At 66.2% G+C, this 12,579-nt stretch overlaps 1 protein-coding gene across 2 annotated transcripts in view; it reads right to left on the bottom strand.

Moving 5' to 3' along the window:
- Positions 1 to 1,983: 1,983 nt before the first annotated feature.
- KCNIP2 (potassium voltage-gated channel interacting protein 2) overlaps positions 1,984 to 12,579 on the bottom strand; it is a 56,258-nt gene continuing 45,662 nt past the window's right edge. For both annotated transcript variants that reach the window (XM_039480734.1, XM_039480733.1), the window contains exons 3-8: positions 11,693 to 11,762; positions 10,769 to 10,839; positions 8,350 to 8,457; positions 7,073 to 7,177; positions 5,761 to 5,823; positions 1,984 to 5,256 (exon numbers count right to left, since the gene is read on the bottom strand). In XM_039480734.1, coding sequence (XP_039336668.1) covers positions 5,209 to 5,256; positions 5,761 to 5,823; positions 7,073 to 7,177; positions 8,350 to 8,457; positions 10,769 to 10,839; positions 11,693 to 11,762 — 465 coding nt within the window. In that variant the 3' untranslated portion in view covers positions 1,984 to 5,208. The remainder of the gene's footprint in view (positions 5,257 to 5,760; positions 5,824 to 7,072; positions 7,178 to 8,349; positions 8,458 to 10,768; positions 10,840 to 11,692; positions 11,763 to 12,579) is intronic.

The raw sequence follows: 12,579 nt of genomic DNA, 5'->3' as shown, positions 1-12,579 counted from the left end.
CCAGGCCCCCATGGCCCCAGCCGCGCTCACAGGGGCAGTTCCCGCGCCCGCCCGAGCCCTGCACCCACAGCCCAGCTGGAGCTCGAGGGGCAGGGGAGAGATGAGCAGGAAGCCAGGACCCACCCCCATCTAACCCACCTCCCTGCTGCCGGGACCAATCCCCAGTCCCCTGGCCTGTGCGCCCCAGGCACTGCCACCCCCCACCCCCAGATGTGCCTCCTGCATGCTGCCTGCCCCCTCACACCGGCCCTCCTGGGTCATGGAGCCCAGCCCTATCGCAGCAACCCCGTCGGAGCAGCCCCTTCCTAGACGTGGGGGTTTGCCCCCCGGCTCCCAGCGAGAGGCTGGTCCAGACCCTCACCCCGGCAGGGATTAGACACCTGCTGCTCCTCTCCAGCCTGAATTGCTCACAGCCGGTTTAGCCCCGTGGGTGTTGGGCCGACATTGTCCCTTAGCTTCAGCAGCTCCTCCCCCGTGTCGGCTTTCGCCCGTGCAAGCGGGGCCGGCTCGGCCGTTCAGAACAAGCCAAACTCTGCTCTGGGCCAGCGGCGCTGGGCGCTGGGCGCTGGGTGTGGCAGTCGCCGCGCTGCAGCCATCCCCGGGGGGCTCCGCTCATGCTAGCGTCGGTGCAAGGCCGAGCCGGCCAAGCCGCCAGGCACGCTGACAGCTGGCTGCCGCCGCCTGCCGTGCCAGGGGCTGTTTTAGCGCTCGCGCTGACGAGGTGCCTTGAGCTGGCCATGCCCCCGCCCCCTGGCAGCAGAGCCGGTCCCTTTGCCGCCGCGTGTAAGCGCAGCGCTGCACGGCCCCGCTCAGCCTCGCGGCCCGGCTCTGCACCGGGGCCCGGTAGAATTCAGCTTGACCCTGGGGCCAGACCTGGACACCTGGTCCAGCTGCGATCTTGGCGCCAGCATCTCAGCCAGTCTGCCCCCCTGCAGATCGCAGGCCGCAGCCCCTCGCCCACCCCGCCGCTGGGGTTCCCAGCTTAGAGCCTGAGTCAGGCTCTCCCGGCGGGGGGGTGGTGTCAGCAGCCGCCCCCAGGCGCTGAACCTCCCACCAGCTCGTGGGGCTGCAGGGCTGATGGCTGCTCAGAGGTTCTGCGGGGGCTGGAGCAAAACCTGACGCTAAGGCCACCCCCTCTGCCAAATAGTGTAAGAAGGGGGCAGAGGTCAAAGAGGGCCCAGGCCTGTGGGGTTGCTGCCCTCCCCGCCCCCAGGGCTAGGGGGCTGCTCCCAGTCCTGCCTCGCCCTGAGCTCTGGGCCTCCCCACTCCCCATCCCTACTGCCCGGTGCTCGGCCTGGTGGGTCGCCTCAGGCCAGCACAACGATGCCAGTGGGGCGACGGGCGCCTGAGGTGGGCGAGTCCTTCCCTGCACTAGTGATGGCAGCGCCCAGCGCTGAGCGGTGCCACGACGCCATGCGCCACGTCACGCCACCACTCACGCACTCTTCCACCATTTGGGGGGCCCTGCATAAATTGCCCCTTTGGTCCTCCCCCAGACAGCCGCATGGCCACCCCCAGGGTTGAATCGGGGCCCTTCACTACGCCAAGCGTGAGCTGCTACAGCTGGAGCGGCAGCTCCAAGGGTCCTCAGCCGGGGCTGGGACAACTCGGCCCTGCCGGGGCTTGGAGGGGGGGCACCCAGTAGATTAGACTGGCTCCCTGCACACGGGTGAATCAAAGGCCTTTCTAATGCCCCCAGCCGGGTGTCACCATCACACCATGGGCACCTGCAGCGGCTCCCGCCGTGTAACCCCCGCACACGCCCGCCACCTCCAGCAGTGCACATGGGTGGGCACCCGCCCTGCAGCACCCCTGGCTGGAGAGCGCTGCCCGGGGTGGTGTGCTGAGCCCCCCCCCCAGAGCAGGCCCCCCAACCAGCCCCTGTCCCGCCAGGCCCTAGCCGGGACCCCCCCAGGTAGCACTCTACGGCTGGGCCCCCGGCCTCCCTGCCCCACAGATGCCCAGACACAACAGGGTGGTGCATAGCGACTGTGGTTGGATTTTATTGTACTTTTGATCGTTGTTATTATACAAAATATACAGAGTTGAAAATGCGAAGCGGCTAGTGGGGCCGAGCGCCCGGTGAGGGGCACACGCCATGCGGCCGGGGGCTGGGCACTGGCGCTGGACCCCGGCGCACGGGGCAGGAGAGGAGCTGAAAGGACAATGCTCCCCCCAACCCAGGGCGACCCCAGCCCCACCAGGTGGAGGGGGGCGGGGCTGTCTGGATGAGAGTGAGGCTCAGCCCCACCCACAAAGGGGCCCTCGCTCAGGTTAGGGGCTTGGGGCGGGGGGGCCGCGAGGAGCCAAGCGTGCTGGGGCGCCGGTTCCAGCAAGGGGTGGGGCTGAGAGCTGGGCCCTGGGGCAGGGCCGGGGGATGGAACAACTCGTCCTGACAGCGAGATCTCTGGGGCAGGAGGAGGAGGGCGCATGGTCGGCCAGCGTCCGGGAGCCGGACCCTGCTGGGAACGGCTCGTGGGGCACGGGAGGGAGCCCCGGCTCCCCAGCCTGCAGAAAACCCCGGGGGGGATGGTCCTGCCCCGGGCCCAGAGCATGCGGGGCTTGAGCACCAGCGACCTGGGGGGCGCCAGCCTCCCGGTCTGTCCCCGTCCAGGGACAGGGGCCCATGCACAGGGCGGCTCCAGCCCGGCTCGTTTCCTTTGCTAATCAGCAGTGGCCCCCACAAGCCCTCCCGCCTCCCCCACTTGGGCGCTGCTGAGCTGGCGCCAGCCCAGCCCTCGGCTCCCGCTCCCTGACAGACGCTGCAGCTTGGGCAGCCGGGCGCTGGCTGGGCTGTCTGCCCCGGGCACCACCTGAGCTCCAGCGGCACAGGGCACAGGGCTCCCCTGCCCGTACCCAGCGAGAGCAGGACAGGCCGCGGGCCACGCGGGCTGGGCAGGGAATGAACAGCCCTCCAAAGCCAGGGGTGATGGCTGGCCAGGGCTGCCTGCTGGACCCGGCTTTCCCAGCGGATGGGCCCTGCTCACGGAGCTGCTTCCCCGGGGAGATTCCCCAGGCTGCCTCTGGCTCTGCCCTGTGCCGCACACCCTGAGCCCTGGCAGCAGCGCTCATCCCACCACTCCCACCACCGCCGAGGCCTGCAGGCTAGGAGCCCGCTGAGCCCGCCCCCCCGCCCAGCTGAACGGCTCCACTCAGCTCTCAGGAACGGGGAGCAGACCCCACCTGGCGGGGCCGGGACGGGGGGGCAGGTCCCGGGATGCGCCTTGGTGCAGCATGCAATTGACTTGTGGAACTTGCCGCTGCAGGAGACTGTAATGGCAGCTGGCTCAGCACGGCTCCAACAAGGCCATCGCTGTGACCAGGAACCACGTCTGCAGAGCGCGTTGAAGGGGCTGTGGCGGCTCAGAGCCAGGCTGGAGCTAATCTGCAGAGCAGGGCAGGAGATGGGGCCACATTGTCCTCTGACGCCCCAGGCACTGGCCGCTGCTGGTGAGAAGACGCCCGCGGGGACGGCTGCCCTGCCCTGGGGCGCTAGGGAGTGACACGCCCCTGTCATCAGAGGGACCCAGGGACCAGGCTGCCAGGCGGGCGCTGGCGGCGCTGACGCCTGGGAAGGGCACAAGCCCCCTGGGTCGCTCTGGCTCCCAGCCTGTCCTGCCCCATGTCGGCCCAAGGCAGACGGCCGGCTGGCTGCCGAGCTATCCCCTCACCCAGCGCCATCCCGGCCGTCTGCCCGGCTTCTGGGCTCCTCTGGGACCCTCTGTGCAGCCCCCGGCCCCCATCACCCGCCCGCGTCGGCCTGGGGACAGGGCCCTCGGCAGCTGCCTGAGCGACACTCTCGGGGCTCCTAGCCCCTTTCTCCCCTGGGGGGCAGCTGGCAGGGCTGGGGGGGAGATCTCAGCAGCTGGGCAGGGGAGACCCCGGAGCCACTGGCACTCCAGGGAGCGGTGCCCACTGGCCCTGCCGCGTGCCGCCCGCTGCGGCTGACCGGAGTGACGGGGCAGCGGGGAGCCGCAGGCAGGAAAGAAGCAGGTTGTGCCCTGGAGCCAGCAGCGAGCAGGGCCCGGGAGCGGTAGAGCGCCAGGAACTGAAAAGCCGGCCAGGGAGCCTGGCCATGAGCCCCGGACTGGACTCTGCTTCTCCACGACAGCCCCCCCGCCCCCTCGCATCGGTGACAGCCCGGGGGCTAACCTGGGCCGGGCCGGGCCCGTGCGCTAGATCATCGAAGGGAAACGTTTCGCCCAGGCACAAAGTGCCAGCTGGATTCCTGGCGCCCCCTCTGCCCCCAGCCGTCTGCAAGCCCCCCCACAGCTCCTCTGGGCTCGATGCCCGCCACGCTGACCAGCCCTGCCAGCCAGGCCCCTCTGCCAGGAGCCACGGGGCCACCCCCCTGCCCCGGTGCGGCTCCCCGAGCGGCTGGGACGTGGTGCGAGACCGGCGCCTCCTGGCTCGGCCCCGACAGCCGCTGCCCCAGCGCTTCCCGGACCAGTCCCCAGCCGCTCCCTGCCCCGGGCTCTCAGGCCAGCCCAGCCTCCTGCTCCCGCCGCCTAACGCAGGCCACTCGCCCGTGAGCGCGCAGGGACGTGCCCAGCCTGGCTGCCTCCTCCCGGGCACCCGGCCCTGCCCCTCTGCCCACCCCCCTCGGAGAAGGCGGAAGCAGCAGAGGGCATCTCCCGGGCGGGCTGACGGCCCCTGTGATGAACGGCGATGGGGACTGGCCCAGGTTTGCCAAAAGCACCTGGAACCGGTGGGTGCGGGACCCACTCCCCCCCCCCCCCCCCGCTGGACAGCGTCCGGGAGCTGGGGCCAGAGACGAGGGAGGGAAGGAGCCAGCTCTGAATCCTCCAGAGCGGGGCTCCCTGGGAGCCGGGGTGCGGGAGCTGCTTGCTGCGCGGTGGAGGCCTAGCAGGACGGGGTGGGTGCTGTCCAGAGCCAGGCAGCTCCGCTTCCCTGCTATGGGCGTAGGAAGGTCCGTTTGGGCCCAGGTGCCCCGGGACAGCGCTTGCCTTCTGCCCCCACGCTCCGCCCCCAGGAGCACGTCCCCCCGGCAGGCAGAGCCGCCGCTAGCCCCAGGGCAAGGGAAGGTCCCTTCATCGTAGGTGCCGCCACCGTCTCCTGGAGCCCAAATCCTTCCCCTGCGGCGCCATCCAGCCCTTTCAGGGGGGCTGCGCAGCCAGGACGGGAGGGTCTCAGAGGAAGAGACGAGAGAGAAGCGGGAGCTTGGCCCGGTGGCGAGGCCGGCAGAGGCTAGATCACGTTGTCGAAGAGCTGCATGGATCTCATGATGTTCTCGTCCTGCAGGGGTGGAGGAGGAGATGCTCAGTGGGTCTGCTGGGACCTCGACTCCAGCAGCGAAACCTGTGTCTAGGGTCCAGGCAGAGGGTCCCCACTCTCCGGGCTGTCCTGGCACCCTCGGCGCGCCAGGCTGCGGCTAAGGCCAGGGCTTGTGGGCAAAGTGCTGGGGCCTTTAAAGGCTGAGAAGAGAGGCCGCCCCCGGCTGTACGTCCCGTTGGAAAGGTGACCTCTGGCCCTGCGCCCACTGGCACTACGCCAGGCTGCTGGCTCTTAGGGGAGTGCACCCGGCCCGGCCCCACTTCCCACACAGTCCTGGGGCCCCTCAGAGGCCTCTCACCCAAGCACGGGTCCTGCCTCTCAGCTCTGGGAGGAGCAGGGGGGCCGCAGCACGGGGCAGCAGTGCCCAGGAGGCTCAGGGCAGGGGCAGGGGCAGGGGCAGGGGCACTGCGGGGTGAGGAGCCGAGCGGGAGCAGGGCCCGGCCCAGGAACGAGCTGCGACGTTACCTTCTGACACGACTCGATGAACTCCTCGATGGTGACCACCCCGTCCTTATTCCGGTCCATCTTCTGCAAACAGACACAGCGTCACGGAGCGGCAGTGGGTCCAGAGACAGGGGGAGAGACTGCACGTGCCCAACCGGGGACAGCCCCCCACTCTGATCCCCACTGGGGGGGACAGCCCCCCACTCTGATCCCTGCCGGGGGGGGGACAGCCCCCCACTCTGATCCCCGCCGGGGGGGGGACAGCGCCCCCCACTCTGATCCCTGCCGGGGGGGCAGTGCCCCCCACTCTGATCCCCGCCGGGGGGGGGACAGCCCCCCACTCCGATCCCTGCCGGGGGGGGGACAGCGCCCCCCACTCTGCCCCCACTCTGATCCCCGCCGGGGGGGGGGGACAGCCCCCCACTCTGATCCCTGCCGGGGGGGACAGCCCCCCACTCTGATCCCCGCTGGGGGGGAGTGCCCCCCACTCTGATCCCTGCCGGGGGGGCAGTGCCCCCCACTCTGATCCCCACCGGGGGGGGCAGCGCCCCCCACTCGGATCCCCGCCGGGGGGGACAGCAACCCCCACTCGGATCCCCGCCGGGGGGGGACAGCCCCCCACTCGGATCCCCCCACTCTGATCCCTGCTGGGGGGCAGCTCACCCCACAGGGAGGAGCCCAGTACCTCCCTCAGCATGGAGACAGGACGCTGGGCTGGATGGAGCCTGGGTCTGACCTGGGCCTATGATCCCCCGGGGCTTCCCCCTTTGGGGCAGCGTGGCCGGGGGAGGGGTCGCCTGGGGCTTCCCCCCTTTGGGGCAGCGTGGCCGGGGGGGGGGTCGCCTGGGGCTTCCCCTTTTGGGGCAGCGTGGCCGGGGGGGTCACCTGGGGCTTCCCCCCTCTGTCTCTATGCTGCTCCGAGCAATCTCTCCTTTGCCCTCCCGTCCAGGCCGCCCGGGGGGGGGGCAAGAGGGGCAATTTGCCCCAGGCCCTGGGTCCCGCAGGGGCCCCCACAAGAGTTTTTCAGGGCCCCTGGAGCAGGGTCCTTTACTTGCTCCGGGGCCCTGGAAAACTCTTGTGGGGCCCGGGCCCCCGGAGCTTCTTCGCTCCCGGTCTTCGCCGGTGGGGGGTCCTTCCGCTCCGGGACCTACGGCGGGGGCCCCCCGCCACCGAATTGCCGCCGAAGCAGGGGGCCCCCGCCAGCGAAGACCCCAGGCCCCCGGAATCCTCTGGGCAGCCCTGCTCCCGTCCCCAGGCCCCGGGCCCTTCCTCTGGGCACTGACTCTGCTCCCTGCCCCAGGAGGGACCCCCAGGCCGGCTCCACGTGTCTCACCTGGAAAAAGTTCTCCATGTGCTCCCGGGGGGCCTCCTCCCGCATGGCCGGGTACGTGTATTTGCCCATCATGTCGTAGATGGATTTCATGATGTCCAGCATTTCCTGGAGGGAGGGAGGGGCCCAGAACCGAGCAATTAGCAGCACTCGCCCCACAGAGAGGCCCCCAAGTCCCTCTGCGGGAGGCACCTGGGCCCCCACACCTCACCCATCAGCTGGGGACGCTCTGGGCAGCTTCTGGTGCCAGGCAAGGGAGACAGAGACGCCCGCACCGGGGGGGGGGGAGTCAAGTGACACGCCAGGATTGCAACCCCCTCCCCCTGCCAGGGAGAGACACCAGGAGCTGGGGGGCCCGGGCTGGAAACTGATTATTGCCCCCCCCAGCTCTGCTGGTGCCCCTCACTCCCGACCCGCAGCCCCCTGCTCTCCAGCCCTGGGCTCCCCCCATAGCTCTCTGGACACTCCTCAATCCCAACCCACAGCCCCTGCTAGCCCAGCCCTGGGCTCCCCACCCCCACAGCTCTGCCGGTGCCCCTCACTCCCGACCCGCAGCCCCTGCTAGCCCAGCCCTGGGCTCCCCCCCCCCACCTCTGCCCGTGCCTGCTCTCCAGCCCTGGGCTCCCACCCCCACAGCTCTGCCAGTGCCCCTCACTCCCGACCCACCCCAGCTCTGCCAGTGCCCCTCACCAGCCCTGGGCTACCCCACAGCTCGGCCGGTGCCCCTCACTCCCGCCCCGCCGCCCCCGGCTCCCCAGCCCGGGGCTCCCCCCACCCCAGCTCTGCCCGTGCCCCTCACTCCTGACCCGCAGCCCCTGCTCTCCAGCCCTGGGCTCTCCACCCCCACAGCTCTGCTGAGGCCCCTCAATCCCGACCCGCAGCCCCTGCTAGCCCAGCCCTGGGCTCCCCACCCCCACAGCTCTGCCAGTGCCCCTCACTCCCGACCCGCAGCCCCTGCTAGCCCAGCCCTGGGCTCCCCCCACAGCTCTGCCGGTGCCCCTCACTCCCGACCCGCAGCCCCTGCTAGCCCAGCCCTGGGCTCCCCCCACCCCAGCTCTGCCGGTGCCCCTCACTCCCGACCCGCAGCCCCTGCTAGCCCAGCCCTGGGCTCTCCACCCCCACAGCTCTGCTGATGCCCCTCACTCCCGACCCGCAGCTCCCAGCTCTGGCTCCCGCTACCTCTGCTGGCCCCTCAGTCCTGCCCCCCGTCCTGAGATGAAGTGGCCCAGCAGCGTCAGTGTTTCCCAGTCCCACCCGGCTCCCATCTCGCCCACCCTCACCTCTTTGGTGATGCAGCCGTCTTTGTTCAGGTCATAGAGGTTGAAGGCCCAGCTGAGCCGGTCGTCTATGGTGCCTCGGAGAATCACGGACAAGCCGGCCACGAAGTCCTGTGGAGGAATCGGGGTAACAAGGGCAGACGCTCTCGCAAGCCCCTGGGCCCTCAGGGTGCAGAGCAGGAGAAGGGCCAGACGGGCTCAGCCCAGCAGCCCCCCAGCCCAGTGTCCTGGCTTGGACAGCGGCCGGTGTCAGATGCTTCAGAGGGAGTGAACAGACCAGGGTGTTTTCTGGTGATCCGTCTGTCACCCTGAGAACGGCCCGGTGCCAGCTGGCAGGCTGATGTCACGATATGTACCCAAAGGCGGTAGCGTAGCCCTGTAAAACTAACAGCTCGCTGGTCACGGCTGTTCCTGCGTGACGTATGTACGGTGACCCCACTAAGGGCTGCAGAGCTCTGGGCTGCAGATCTGTTCTCGAGACGTACCTGGTGTGCACCGCCTAAACCACCCCTGCTGCGATTCCGTTTCCCTGTGTCACCCCGGCTCCCAGGTCTGTGAGATCCCCTTGTAACTTCGCAGGCTGCCTGGCCTTTGCATGAGTCATTTTGCGTAGTCTGCAAACGTTGCCGTCTCACTGGTTACCCCTTCTCCCAGATCGGTTATGAATATGTGGAATAGGACTGGGCCCTGTACAGACCCTGGGGACACCTCTCTCCAGTCTGAAAACTGACCCTTTGATCTCACAAAACTGGGTAACTGGGCAACAAAATGGCAGATGAAATTCAATGTTGATAAATGCAAAGTGATGCACATTGGAGAAAACAATCCCAACTCTACAGATAAAATCAAGAATAGTTCTCTGGAAACATCCACTCAGTGTGCAGCGGCCGTCAAAAAAGCGAACAGAATGTTGGGAATCATTAAGAAAGGGAGAGATCATAAGACAGAAAATATCATATATAAATCCCTGGGACGCCCAGATCTGGAACAGTGTGTGCAGTTCTGATCACCCCATCTCAGAAAAGAGATATTGGAATTGGAAAAGGTTCAGAGAAGGCCAAAAAAAAATAAATGAGGGGGATGGAACAGCTTCTGTATGAGGAGAGACTGAAAAGACTGGGGCTGTTCAGATTAGAACAGAGACAAGGAAGGGGGGATATGACAGAGGGCTAGAAAATCCTGACTGGTACGGAGCAAGTGAACAGGGAAGTGTTATTTACCCCTTCACATAACACATGAACCAGGAGTCTCCCAATGAAATTAATCGGCAGCAGTTTAAATTAAACAGCAGGAAGTATTTCTTCCCACAACGCACAGTCAACCTGTGGAACTCCTTGCCAGGGGATGCTGTAAATGACAAAAGTATAACTGGGTTCAGAAAAGAACTAGATGAGTTCACAGAGGACAGGCCCAGCAGTGGCTATTAGCCAGGATGGTCAGGGATGCAGCCCCAGGCTCTGCGTGTCCCTAACCCTCTGCTTGCGAGAAGCTGGGAGTGAAGGACAGTGGATGGATCACTCGCTAATTGCCCTGTTCTGTTTGTTCCCTCTGAAGCACCTGGCTCTGGGATCACTGTTCCGACCCGATCAGGCCTTTCGTCTGTTTGTTCTGATGAGCAGCACAAACAGGCAGTGAAACGCAGCGCTTCAGTCACAGCCGCTTTGCCTGCGTCTCCCCCGTGGCACCTTCCGGGAGAGCACGGCCTGCGTTTCCCGCCATGAGCGGGTCCGGGCGAGGTCTAGGGATCTCACAGCCTGATGGACTGATCCTCTTCCTTGTGGAAAACGGAGCTCGTTATTGATCACCCCCTGGCCCTCAGGTGTCTCCGAGTCCTGGGGTCCCAGGGGCCTCTGACAGGCAAACACTGGAACCCCGTCCCTGAGCCCCCAGGACGGCTCGGCATTATTCACCATCGCCCGGCCTGAGCTTGGACTGTCACTGGGTCATGCAGGATTGCTTGGGGCTTGACACCACAGCCCCCAGGCTGTCACGAGAGGAGCCCGGAGAGCCACAGGGTGTGGCTGGGTCTGGCAGGCCCAGGAAAAGCTGCGTTACCCAGCACTGCCATCCCCAAGAGGTCAAAAATCAGGAGTCGGGTGGGAAAAAAATCACGAGATCAGCTTAAAATCCTGGGGTTCTGGTTCTTTGCCTCCTGGCATCTAAGGGCCTTTGAGAGTCCTATGGCAGGCTTTTCTCCCCACCAGGAGGGCTGGGAACTTGCTGTTTCAAAGACAGACACTGAGATTCTCATGTCATCACCTGACTCCAGGAGCTAGGGCTTTAACACCAACTAGTGCGAGACTCGCGATTGCTAGTGAGAGTTGATGATTCTCGTTCCGCCCAAGTCCCGACAGCATCAGACTCAAAGGCTCTATCCCCAGCCCCCGGGTCCCGTCCCAACCAGGTAGGTGCAGAGCCTCACCTCGAAGCTGATCGAGCCGTCATGGTCGGTGTCGAACGCGTTGAAGAGGAAAGCAGCGTACGTGCCAGAGTCTGCGGGACCAGCCAAACGGAGAGAGTCAAACAGGGACAGGACTTACTGACTTCGACCCGGTGTATGAATGACTTGATACTAAGCAAGGAACAGAGCCAGCCTTCGGATGCCGACTTGGGGAGCTCACTGCCACAGGAATCCAGCCAGCCTCAGTACTGCCCCTGGCTAATTTGGTCATAGCCATTCTGAACTACATTAAAGGGTGATCCACTCTCATGCTCCAGGGCCTCAGCTGATAGCAGCAGGGTCAGGAAGGAGCAGACACCCAGCATGGAACAACATGGGGGATTCCTTTTCACCCTCCTCTGAAGCATCAGGCAGTGGCTAGAGAGAGACATGGTGCTAGCCCAGGGTGCAGGTGGGGTCAGGGCACCGCGACTGCCTTGGGGAGAGCACTAAAGCTGCAGAAGTTGGCTCCAGGGATGCTGGCGAGTACATGCCTGAGCTGCTCTAACACGCTCTGACCCTCTGAGCCCCAGCAGCTCATTGTGAGCAAGCCCCCTCCCCGCCCAGCCCTCACCCCTCCCCACGGCCTGACCCCCCCGCACCCCAAACCAGAGCTCCTCTTTGAGAACGCGGGGCAGGAGCCACCACGAATGGAGGTGCAACCGCGCCTGGCCTGGCTATTTGCATGGGCAGGTACCCGATTTGCACAGGCAATCACGGCAATTGCACGTGCAAACTAGATGCACATTTTGCTTACACAAAGGCAGCCTTACATTCCTGGCCCTCTGGACCCGAGTGTGGGGGGTGGGAGCCACCTCTGGGGTGACCCCCCCCGCCCATGGAGACTGTCCCGCCCGGAGCCCCTTTTTACACCCTGTAGGAGCCAGAGCTGAGAGGGGATCTCACCTCCCTGTGGGAAGAACTGGGAGTAGATCTGTTTGAAGTTCTCCTCGTTAACGAGGCCAGTCGGGCACTCCTGCCAAAGGGAAAATCACAGACAAAATCACCCCCCTCCAAACAGCCAGGGCTGGAATGGTCTGAGCACAGGACGGGGAGCCAGGCTTGCCTGAGCTCTCCTTGGGAATCTATCCCTCCGGGCCCTTGGGCCGGTCATGTCACCGCTCTGTGCCTCAGTTTCCCCACAGACTCCTGCCTTCCCCCTCTGGTTGTGCTCAGGACAACACGTCTCGGGGGGGGGGGTGGGTGCAGGCCCTGTCCCAAAGGGCTCCCAGGCTAACACCAGCTCCCGCTCTCCAAAGCTCTGTCTGTCTAGGAGCTGCTTCCCCCACCACTGGAATGCAGCCACCTCTGGGGTGGAAGGCAGCAAGTGGGTAAGAGCACACCCACACCACACAGCCCCTGCATCCGCTAGGCTCCCAGAGCTCCCTGCAGACTCTGGACACACATCCCTACTGGAAGGCAGCCACTTCTGGGGCGGAACAGCCTGCCGCACTGGAGTGGGAGGGGGGATGTTTCGGGAAATGCCATTGGAGCCTGTGCTCTGTTGTGTCTCGCTGGACAGACTGTGCCTCGGGGCTGCCGATCTCCTCAGAAACGCCCCCCCCCCCCGCCCTACGGAGCAAAGTCCCTGGAGTGCAGCGACCCACCCAGCAGGATGACGGACCACCAGGGTTTGGCCCTGGCCTGCCGGGCACCTGGGGAAGTTCATTAGCCCCCTGCCCTGGCACCAGCCCCTCCGGGGCAGGCTCCTGCAGGCACCAGAGGGCTGGGGCTGTGTCTCAACTGCATGGGAGCGCAGCTGCCAGAGGAGCAGCAGGAGAGGGGGTTCTGGG

The sequence above is a fragment of the Mauremys reevesii genome, linkage group 7, assembly GCF_016161935.1.
Source record: "Mauremys reevesii isolate NIE-2019 linkage group 7, ASM1616193v1, whole genome shotgun sequence".
NCBI classification, from domain to species: Eukaryota; Metazoa; Chordata; order Testudines; family Geoemydidae; genus Mauremys; species Mauremys reevesii.
The sequence above is the reverse complement of the archived record's forward strand: the minus strand, read 5'-3'. Positions and strand labels throughout refer to the sequence as shown.